General features: G+C 41.7%; 1 protein-coding gene across 3 annotated transcripts in view; it reads left to right on the top strand.

Moving 5' to 3' along the window:
* Hnrnpul1 (heterogeneous nuclear ribonucleoprotein U like 1) overlaps nucleotides 1-11,638 on the top strand; it is a 33,006-nt gene that overhangs the window by 7,942 nt on the left and 13,426 nt on the right. For all 3 annotated transcript variants that reach the window (XM_076838989.2, XM_076838988.2, XM_076838990.2), the window contains exons 4-8: nucleotides 92-165; nucleotides 1,841-1,980; nucleotides 4,240-4,339; nucleotides 6,114-6,226; nucleotides 9,987-10,253. In XM_076838989.2, coding sequence (XP_076695104.1) covers nucleotides 92-165; nucleotides 1,841-1,980; nucleotides 4,240-4,339; nucleotides 6,114-6,226; nucleotides 9,987-10,253 — 694 coding nt within the window. The remainder of the gene's footprint in view (nucleotides 1-91; nucleotides 166-1,840; nucleotides 1,981-4,239; nucleotides 4,340-6,113; nucleotides 6,227-9,986; nucleotides 10,254-11,638) is intronic.

Raw genomic sequence — 11,638 nt, 5'->3', positions numbered from 1 at the left:
GGAGGCCACATGTAAATTCCAACAGAACCTTTATTTCCCTTCCTCTGTGCTTCTCACACTATTGCATAACTTAACCCTCTTTCCAACACAGGGGTCGTTCTCCTCAGCCTCCTGCTGAAGAAGATGAAGATGACTTTGATGATACCCTTGTTGCCATCGACACATGTGAGTCCTCAGAGTGCCCACCTGATCTGTCTTCCAGTTAATATTGGAAAGTTATTAGCTTGACCTTCTCCAGAATCCCTGTCTGGCATTATTAGTCCAGATGGGAGCTCCAGCATAGCTCTGGAGTCGGGACACTTGTGGAGACAGAAGACCCTACTACTCCCAACTACTCTCAGCTTTGGGGACCCTCAAGCAAATCATTCTACTTCTCCAACTTCTCTGCAGGGAAGAATAATCCTGCCTTCACACTTTAGAGAGTTTTCAGTGATACTCCTCAGAGAATGGATCCAAGAGGATTTTAGAAACCCACACCCACCCTGTACACACAAGGGGTTGTCATTTAATCAGGGAAAGAATCTGAGAGCTGCTGGGAAAACTTAACTCTTTGATGACCAGTTCCCAGTTTCCATCAGCTGCTCATGTTCCTGGTGAAATCAATGCCACTTTGTCTTCTGAGGCACTAAGCTGACCTGCCCTGCTCTCTGTCCTCCAGTTGTTTTCTTTCCACTGCATAAGTGGCTTTCCCCTTGACTATGCATCTAAACACTTGGAGGAACAATTATGGAGGTCTCAGACCTAAGATAATCTGAATGGTAGAGCCTGAGTGTCAATTGTCTTTTGTACCCAAAAGTCTGTCCGGGTCTGAGAATAGCACACTTATGAACAGAGCAAAAGGTTAGTTGTTTGTTCTTGTTTCTTTATGTACTAGTGTTTATAGAGCACTGGCTGTGTGCTTTGGTAAGAGGTGTGTCGTAAGTTTCTTCTGTCACAGGCTCTCAAAGACAAATCTTCCCAGAGTAAAGGTAAACTTTTGTTGTTGTTGTTCTTAGTTATACATGACAGTAGAAAAAGGTAAACATTTTTGAGTATTGAGTGGCTGTGGTCTATGAGTTAGCATCTGCTCAAATGCCAAATATACAGACATTGGCACTCAGCCTTTGGAGAAAGGAGAGCACCTCATGAAAGAGATGGTTAGGAAAGACTTTCTTGGAGGCATGACTGGCTCCTTGAAGAGTGGGAAGAGTTAGTGCTACAGCAGGAGAAAGAAGGCAGAAGCCTGCAGCGCATCTGGCTGTTGGTGCTTGGATGGCAGGTGTGGATCAGGGTCAGAATCTTGTACAACTGTTGGCAACAGAATTCTGACTCCAAAAGAAGTAGAGTTAGCACAGGGATGTGGTTGGAGTGTATGTGTCAGGGATTAGCCTATTCTAAAGTCTAAATTTGAAACTGGTCAGGATGTGGACCCTCTCCCTAGCAAATATCTATCCCCATCGAAAGATTTCTCTAGTTTCTAAGGGTCCTCCAAAGCCCAACCCTTGAATCCCCACCAGATGAAGAACCCCAGTTCCTATGTGGGGTAGCATAGGCCAGTTTGCTGACCCTTTCTTTTCAAAGGGGGAGTAGCTAGAGGGTATGCCCCTTCCTCTTGAACCCTCTCTCACAATGTGTTAGCTGGTGTTAACACTGTTTGGGAACTTCCCCCTGCCTCTCTGGCTCTCCTGGGAACTGTGTGTGTGTGTGTGTGTGTGTGTGTGTGTGTGTGTGTGTGTGGTGTTGGAGATCGAACCCAGAGCTTTGTACATGCAAGGCAAGCACTCTACCAACTGAGCTATATCCCCAGCCCTGTCCCGGGATTTTTAAGACATCCGCTAATGGCGGGCTTTTTCCTCCACAGATAACTGCGACCTGCATTTCAAGGTGGCCCGAGACCGGAGTAGTGGTTATCCACTTACTATTGAGGGCTTTGCATACCTGTGGTCAGGAGCCCGTGCCAGCTATGGGGTCAGAAGGGGTCGTGTATGTTTCGAGATGAAGGTGAGTGGGAGCAACAGAAGGAATAAGGATAGGAAGTAGAACCATCTGATGGGATAACCTGTCACCAGTCACATTTACTAGATCCATGACTGTAGAAGAGCTTGGATTGAGCATAAACTGTGCCAAACAAAAGTATGCTAACTACCAGATCAGAAAACAGGCCAACCATACATACATTGCTTCTTTTTGTGTGTGTGGTGGTGGGTATTGAACCCAGAGCCTTGTATTTGTAAGGCAAACACACTACCAACTGAGCTGTATCCCTAGCCCTATACATTGCTTCATCACACAGACTTCTACTTGGTGTGGGATTTGTTCCAGGTATTGTACAGCCAACCAGTCTAGTTTGGCTGTGTCTGTAGAACTGAGGAAAGGAGTTCTTTGGAAGAAGAGTGATCTAGAAATAACAGACTCAGTTATCAGTTACTTTAAAGTGAGGTAAGAGAGAAATCAGGGCAAAGAGCTGCCAGAGCAGGCCACATTCTGCCATCATCTCTTCAAAGTTTCTTGTCATGTTATGTTGGCAAAAATAATACATTGTTTATGTTGAACAAGGTTCGGAAAACACAAAGGAGTATAGGATAAAAAAGTAGAAGTTGGGCTCATGTCGTCTCAATCCCCGTCCTACTTCCCATAGGTAATTTATGTGTTATCAGTTTCTTGTGTATCCTTTGTACATCTGAACTTAACTATGGTAGCTGATATTTGTAGAGTACTTTACATGCACAAGATACGGTGCCAGGCTCTTTATGTTGTAGATTATGTCCATTAATCCTCATTGTATTATCACAAAATAGGTACTGTTCTATCCCTAGTTTTTGGAGGTGGAAGCGAAACAGGGTTATATTTTATTTATGAGTAAGATACCATCAATGTATATATGTCCTATATACTGTCCTATATAATGCTTTTTTATCACATCAGTTGTAAGATAGATTGTTATTTTAGAGATTTTACCTTTATTTATTTATTTTTATGTGGTGCTGAGGATTGAACCCAGTGTCTCACACATGCTAGGTGAACGCTCTTCCGCTGAGCCATAACCCCAACGCTTAGAGATTTTAAAATGTAAAAAATGTGGGGCTGGGGTTGTGGCTCAGAGGTAGAGCACTTGCCTGGCATGTGTGAGGCACTGGGTTTGATTCTCAGCAACATATAAAAAAGAAATTAATTAAAGATATGATGTCCATTTATAAATAAAAAAGGAGTTTATTAAAAAATGTAAAGAAAGGTATAGTCGGTTTGTTTGTTTGTTTGTTTATTAGTGTAAAAAGTATGTATCTGAAAGTTAGTAAATATGATAACTTTCCCAAGGCCACAAAACATTAAGGTAGATAGGGACATTAAGTAAGCAGTTAAAACTCGATGACTTAGAGGTAAAAAGTCAAAAGGTGTGGTCTTTTAACCCCTAGTTCTTTAACTTAGTGCTGTTTCTTGGACTCTTTTCACCTGTACATTACCCATGCATCATTCTTCTGAACTACTGCATCTTATTTTGTGGGGAGGTTGTACCATAATGTAACCAGTGCTGTGTTGATTTTTTTTTTTTTTTCACAAATGTATATAAAAATGTTGCACAGAACATTCTTGCAAACACTTATACAGTTTATTGTTTGTTTGTTTGTTTGGTTGGTACTGGGAATTGAACTCAAGGGCACTTAACCATTGAGCCACATCCCCAGCCCTTTTGTATTTTATTTAGAGACAGGGTCCCACTGAGTTGCTTAGGGCCTCACTAAGTTGCTGAAGCTGGCTTTGAACTCACAATCCTCCTGCTTCAGCCTTCTTCCAAGCTGCTGAGATTACAGGCATGTACCAACTAGATTGCCCTCCAGAGACATCGCACTGACTTTTGGGGGGAGGGGGGTTTGCTGAGGGATTGAACCCAGGGCCTTGCACATGCTAGGTGAATGCTTATACTGCTCAGCTACATTTTCGGCCTAAGTTGTCCAGACCAGCTTTGAACTTGTAATCCTCGTGCCTCAGCCTTCTTAGTAGCTGGGATTACAGAAGCATTCTACCATGTCTAGCTTTTACCAAATATTTTCATAGTTACATCCCCTATAGTAAGTGTTAAAACTGAAACTATATTTAAAATTTCTCTGACCCGTACACTCCTAGTCACTTCAACAGTTTATTCACAATACTTCAAAGTTGTCACTATTTTTTAATGACTGATAAAACTTTCCTCCTGTATTGCTTCATAACCCACCAGCTTCCAGAAAATCAATCCTGAACCTTCTTGTCCTCTGCCCTCAGATCAATGAGGAAATCTCCGTGAAGCACCTTCCTTCTACAGAGCCTGACCCCCATGTTGTCCGTATTGGCTGGTCCCTGGACTCTTGCAGCACCCAGCTAGGTAAGGAGAGGTCAGCCTGGCAATTCTGAGAGTAGGTTGATTGGCCCTCCCTTTGGATTCTTGAGGGTCCTGAGATTTTCATTTCAGTGTAGGACTCCGAATTTAATTAGCCTGTAGAGGAACAGGGAGAGTAAATAGATATGTGTCACCACCTGCCTTTTGACAGATTTAACTGAAAGGACCATGGTTCGTGGAATAATTCTTCCATGAAGACCGAGTTCATTCTTAACCTTCATTTTTTAGGAGAAGATCCAGAATTCTCTTCAGAAAACTGTTTCTTCTCTTTAAAAGTGATCCTCTCCTTGTCCTCAAATCATGATGAAAATAAGTTCTTAAGCCCCATCAAGTTCTGTGAGAGTTTTCTGTTAAGTCTAATAGCAGAGTGAAAAGGGGAGCAGAGAACAGTGGTGCCAGGGCTGGTTGACAGAGATGTACTGGGGCTGGTCATTGAATGGTTTTGAATTTTCATAGAACACCATACCTCAGCAACCTTTAATTACAATCTTCTGAACATTTATTTCTTTTGTTTTTTTATGAATATTCAGATTAGGTCATGCTATGAATACTGTTGTGTTTCTTGGGCAGTAGTTTTCAAGAAACATGGCTTTTTGACCACTACATAATTTTCCATTTTATACTTGTGTTTCGTTTTATGTTTTCCAGTGCTGGGGAAGGAACACAGGGGCTCACACATGCTGGGCAACACTTTACCACCAAGTTCTACCTCCAGCCCTATAGTTGTATTTATTTAATAAGTCTCCTTTAAATTAATTGCAAGTTTTGCTGTTAAATACTTGAGCTCCTGTTCTTATGCATAATTGCCTAAGTACTTAAAACTAATCTTTAAAAGAAGATAGGTTAGTTCAACCCTCAGGACCAAAGGAAAAGAAAAAAGTAGTGTTGTTAGGTTAAAAAGAATACAGTTTTAATTTTGATATGTATTAGAACGTTTTATGTAAGAATCATGAGTCTTCTCATTTTGTCTCAGTTTTGAAATATGGGTGGTGGACAATTGAGGAAACAAAATCCAAAAGTTCAAGTAATATGTCCAGAGGCACAACTGAAAAACAACTATTTTTAATCTCTCTCTGACCCTACACATTCCCAATCACTTTGGAGGCCCTGGTTTCACTGCAACAGGTTTTTCAAAATACTTCAAAGTTGTCACACAGCTAGTTCATAGCAGAACCATACCTAAAATTCTTGCTGGTCAGCTCCTGCTATTCTGCTAGGATGCTCTGACCCAGGTGTCTACAAAGCGTTTGGGATCTTGATCAGACCCCTTCAAGCACCCAGTTTTGTAGCCTATTGAAATCAAATCTGGTACTTTTCCCAGGGTTTAGTCCTCATTGTCTGTCAGAAGCAAAAGCCATCTTCTGATTTCTACCAAAAGCATAGTGGCACCAAAACATTAATGACATCAGTGAACGTGACAATATCAGATGTCACAGGTAATGATGGCATTGAAGCACAAAGCCTCCTCCATCCCAGAAACTCCTATTCTTCCATATTTTCCCTTTCTCTGCATAGCAGTTCAGTTCAGCCCCTACCCCCAGATTTAACACGACCAAAAGCCATCTAGGCCTTGGGATTTCTGCATAGTAAAAGGCTTCCTTTCAACCTTTTTACCCTCCGTCTCTCCCCAAAGGGAGGGGGCATCTGATTAATAAAACTAGTTAAGGAAAAAATTTTCGTCTTTTAAAGTATGTGGCAGCTATGCAGCCTCTTATGACCACTGCAGGTTTAATGTGACAGTGCCTGTTTCTTCCATCAGGTGAAGAGCCTTTCTCCTATGGCTATGGAGGCACAGGGAAGAAGTCCACTAATAGCCGGTTTGAAAACTATGGAGACAAGTTTGCAGAAAATGATGTGATTGGCTGCTTTGCGGTGAGTGTTAGCAGCTGTGGAAGTTGGCAGAACCAGATGTGGGTTGCAGACTACTTTTTGGGGACACCTCTCTTCATTTCCCGCCATATATCCAGCCACTTTTGTCATATCTCTTTGTCTTTCTTTGATAGACTAAAATGATTATGTTATTTTGTGTGAAATTCTGCTATTCTCTCCCCCTGATCTTTTGTGCAAAGCTGTCAGATTGCCCCACAAAGAACGGTTGCCGAGTACAATCTTCCTCTATTCCTAGATACCAGTGTCATGTTTTCCAACTGGACCTTTGCTAGGAAATAGCTTATGTGCTCTTGAAGTAAATGGTATTGGCTCTTGTCCCTCACTGGCATCTTCAAAACCTCTCTCTTTCTCCCTTCACATTAGTTGAGTTGACTTCCTATAGTGTGTTCACTTCTGCAAGAGCAGAGGCAGGTGCAAAAGACAACACAATAGAAGGTGTCTGAGCTGCTGCCTGAGGCGATCCTGGATAGTAGTGACCAGCCATCACTGTTATGGGACGTGGTTGTTGACTCTAGGGCCAGGCTTCCTCGACTTGTTCCTTCTAATTTAATTTAACCCATTAAAAATACAGTGATGTCTGACACAAAAGTGCTCAGTAAATACTCCTTGATATAATTAAATTTTAGGATTTATAAGCAGTTTGTAAAATGTATCATGAGGTCCCCAAGGAAATGACTATTACTTTGGATGGTTCCTTTTGGTATTTTGCTCTCCCCATCCATCATACTGTACAATATATTTTTTTTTTTACCTTTTTAAATTTAAAATAATTTTAACTTAGAGAAACAAGAATAAAGAATTCTCAGAGGTCCTTATCCAGATTCTGACAGTTTACCACATTTGCTTTATCATTTTTATGTGCGTACATGGGGTTTGAGTATGTGTGTTAGATTTGTGTTTGCCCATTTGAAAGTAGATTGCATACATCATATTTTTTTCCTTAATATTTCAGTGAGTATTTCTCAAGAATAAAGCTATTATCTTAACCACATTGTAGCTATCAATTATACATTAATATAATCTAATCCACGGCCCATGTTTAAATTTTATCAGTTGTTCCAACAGATTCTTAAGTGCAGTTTGGTTTCTGGTTTAGGATCCGGTCCAGAGGGCTGGGGATATAGCTCTGTTGGTAGAGTGCTGCCTCGCATGCACAAGGCCCTGGGTTCAGTCCCCAGCACCACCAAAAAAAAAAAAAAGGATCTGGTCCAGGATTATGTATGCTTTCTATTGCTATTTCTCTAATCTGAAACAGTTTCTCAGCCTTCCTGTATATTTCATGCCCTTTTCAATAAAAAAATTTTTTTAACCAAAATTGACCAGGTTTATACTCTCTACAAAGCATTGTAAACCTTGTGTTTTTCCCCATTTAACAGCAAATCCTAGCCATCTTTCTTTGTCTACACAGATGATATAGAACTAGTTATATTAAAAACATTTTTGGAGGCTTGGGTTGTGACTCAGTGGTAGAGCACTTGCCTCACGTGTATGAGACCCAGGTTCGATCCTCAGCACCACATAAAAATAAATAAACAAAGATATTGTGCCCATGTATAACTAAAAACATTAAAAAAATTTTTTTTTGGTCTAGTGTGGTGGCATGCACCTGTAATCCCAGTGGCAGTTCACGAGGCTGAGGCAGGAGGATCGTTGGAAGTTCAAAGCCAGCCTTACCAACTTAGCAAGTCCCTAAGCAATTTAATAAGACCCTGCCTCAAAATAAAAGGGACTGGAGATGTGGCTCAGTGCCTCTGGGTTCAATCCCTGGTACCAAAAAGAAGGTATATAGGCCTCATCCACCCATTTTTTTTAACATATCCTCTCCCAAATGTGTGAACCCACTCATTCTCAAGGGTTTCTATATCCAATTATAAGAAAGATGATTATTTTCTTCTTCACATAAAATGTAGCATATCATACATGCTATTCTGAATCTTTTGCTTAACTATGTATCTTAGAGATCTTTTTATAATGCTACCTAAAGGGCTTCTGTTTTTTAATATTGTCTTTATTTGTCATTTGTCTGGGCCATAATTGATGCAGCCTAGTTCCCCCTTAGTGAAGTTTGGTTAGTTTTGCACCTTTATAGTTAGTGGCTACCTAATGTGCTGTAGGCACATTAGGCAGCTTTCCTTTTCATGGCTCTGAAACTTGTTTGCTGGTAGAGATAATATTACAATAATAGCTTATCTTTTTTCCCCACTTACCAGAGTAACTTGGAGGACTTATGTCCCCATGCATGAATCTCCTGTGCAACTTAGCCATTCCCTCTTCTCCATTGGTGAATATTTCGCTCTGCTGGCATGAGCATTTTGCACATATATCTTTGCATTTTATTTCTTGGAGCTAAGGCATGACACAAGCAGGTGTGAGAGATGGAACTTCAAAATGGTACAGTGTGAATAATGCTGGCTTAAGGAGTTTGGGTTTTTGGGTCCCAGACTAGCATGGGTGTAATTTAGCAAGAATCACCCTACATTTGTGTCTTGGACAGATGGCTCTGTGGATGGTGGATCTGTCAGTTCTGGGCAGTGTGGTAAGTTCCTGTAACAAATAACCCACAGTGTTCATTTCCATGTCAGCAGAGGTGACTGGGACTTCTCATACTTATGTGGGAAGACACTGCAGAAACTGCACTACAGACTCAGGTCAGGATTCAATCTGGCCATTGTTGGCATGTCTGTCCTGCAGGGTCTCAGCTTGTGTGTATCTAAGAGATGAATGGACTCTAGGGATTCTGAAAGTAGTGAGGAAGCTCCTCACCCCTATTCCTTGAAGGACAAGTCTTAAGAGTGAAAGAATACCACGTCTTGTATTTTTGTGTCAGAAACTGGACCCTGTACTAGGCTTCATTCTGTTATCTCATCCCAAGTTTTAAACTTTTGTAACTGTAAACCTTTAACCTCAAAGTGAGCTTTCTGAAATACAGTTTTTTTGTTTGTTTGGTTGGTTGGTTGGTTTGGAGGTTTTTTGTTTTTTGGGGTTTTTTTTTTTTTGTACTGGGGATTCAACTCAGGGGCACTAAACCCTAGCCCTATTTTGTATTTTATTTAGAGACAGGGTCTCTAGCCACATCCCTAGCCCTATTTTGTTTTTTATTTAGAGACAGGGTCTCATTGAATGGCTTTAGTACCTCACTTTTGCTGAGGCTAGCTTTGAACTCTTGATCCTCCTGTCTCAGCCTGCTGGGCCTCTGGGATTACAGGTGTGCACCACTGTGCCCTGCTGAAATACAGGGGGTTTTTTGTTGTTGTTTTGTTTTGTTTTTGAAATATTTTTTAGATGCGATGGGCCTTTATTTTGTTCATTTATTTATATGTGGTGCTGAGAACCCAGTGCTCTACCACTTTCTGGGCAAGCGCTCTACCACTGAGCCACAACCCCAGATCCTGAAATACAGTTTTGACCAGGCCACTCAACCTCCTCAAAACAAGTCAGCACTCTATTCTGCTATCATCATCGAGTCCATACTCCTGAGGTGACTTGGAGACCCCTTTATGCTGGGAGTAGGGGAGTTGGCTCCTCCCCATCTACCAACTCCCAGGTCTTGGGTAAGAACTGGTTTGAGTGGGATGTTCTCTGAGCTGTTTCTTGGTGGTGTCCAACTGTCCAAATGTGGAGTAAGGATGCACTGATGTCTGCAAAACTGGCTGTGTTTCTATCCCTGTACTGATTTTCTTCCACTTTGGCTCCCAGTGCCTTAAACCAAGAGTTGGTAATTATTTTTGGCTTTCTCTTCTAGGACTTTGAATGTGGAAATGATGTGGAACTTTCATTTACCAAGAATGGGAAGTGGATGGGCATTGCCTTCCGAATCCAGAAAGAAGCCTTGGGGGGTCAGGCCCTCTACCCTCATGTTCTGGTAAAGAATTGTGCCGTGGAGTTCAACTTCGGGCAGAGGGCAGAGCCCTACTGTTCTGTACTCCCGGGATTCACTTTCATCCAGCACCTTCCCCTTAGTGAGCGGATCCGGGGCACTGTTGGACCAAAGAGCAAGGCAGAGTGTGAGGTGAGTGGGTCTGAAGACTGAAGTGGTGTTGGGTCCTCTACAGCTTCCTTGCTACCAAGGTAGAGAGGAGACACTCAGTAGCCAGGTATGGTGAAAAAAACATAAACTCATCTCGTGGGCCACCTTGGGGCAAGCTTCTCGGGATTGGGTTCAGGGTTGAAAAGTTGCTCTGAGGGTGAGGTGATGGGTACTGGTGTAGCCGAGGCCAAGCAAAGGTGGGCCTGTGTCAGTCTTCCTGAATCTTAGAAAATTTCCAAAAGGAAGCAGTCACACTGCTACTACAGTGAGGCCAAATTATAGGGAAAGGATGCTTTCCTCAGTAGAAAGGATTGCAGGCTTTCTAGTGAGTATATTCTGCCACTCAGTGTTCTTGGGAGAGGTTGAGCAATTCTACTCACACAAAACTGCCTAAGAACAAAAAAGACAAATGATCTTTGGCTCCAGTAACTACATTGGTGACCTTTGTTCTTTTTTTTTTTTTTAAAGAGAGAGAGAGGGAGGGAGAGAGAGAATTTTAATATTTATTTATTTTTTTAGTTCTCAGCGGACACAACATCTTTGTTTGTATGTGGTGCTGAGGATCGAACCCAGGCTGCACACATGCCAGGCAAGCGCGCCACCGCTTGAGCCACATCCCCAGCCCGACCTTTGTTCTTAAAACAATATTTTTCTCATACATGGTTTATGTTTATTTTAGAAAATTAAGAAATATACAAAAAACTAAAATTTCACCATTGGAAAATAAGTTTGTTTTCAGAATATTGGAGTTCATCTTATTCTTTTTGATTGTGTGTGTGTGTTTAATTTTTTAGTTATGGTTGGACATGATACCTTTATTTTATTTATGTGGTGCTGAGGATCGAACCTAGGCCCTTGCACATGCTAGGCGAGCACTCTACTGCTGAGCCACAACCCCAGCCCTGTATGTGTGTTTTATACACACTCATAACTAAGATCATTTGTAGCGGTGCTGTGGTTTATACCTGTAATCCCAGTGTCTCAGGAGGCTGAGGCAGAAGGGTTACAAGTTTAATAAGACCAGCCTCTGCATTTAACAAGGCCCTCAAAATAAAAAGGGCTGGGGATGTAGCTTAGTAACGGTTAAGCATCTTCTGGGTTCAGTCCCCCAGTACCTGGGCACCATCCCCCCCACACACACACACACACAAAGATTATGTGGTATAATCAGGTCAGTATCCAGCCACATGAAAAATTCTTTCTCTTTGAACTTTTTTTTTTTTTTTGACAGGATCTTGCTTATATTGCTCAGTCTGGCCTTGAACTCTGGGGCTCAGGTAGTCCTCCTGCCTCAGTCTCCCAAAGGCATGCACCTCCACCTATGGCTTTAAACATCAGTTTAATAGTCAATAGTCTCCCTTACTAAT

Source organism: Callospermophilus lateralis, chromosome 18, assembly GCF_048772815.1.
Source record: "Callospermophilus lateralis isolate mCalLat2 chromosome 18, mCalLat2.hap1, whole genome shotgun sequence".
Taxonomy (NCBI): domain Eukaryota; kingdom Metazoa; phylum Chordata; class Mammalia; order Rodentia; family Sciuridae; genus Callospermophilus; species Callospermophilus lateralis.
The sequence above is the reverse complement of the archived record's forward strand: the minus strand, read 5'-3'. Positions and strand labels throughout refer to the sequence as shown.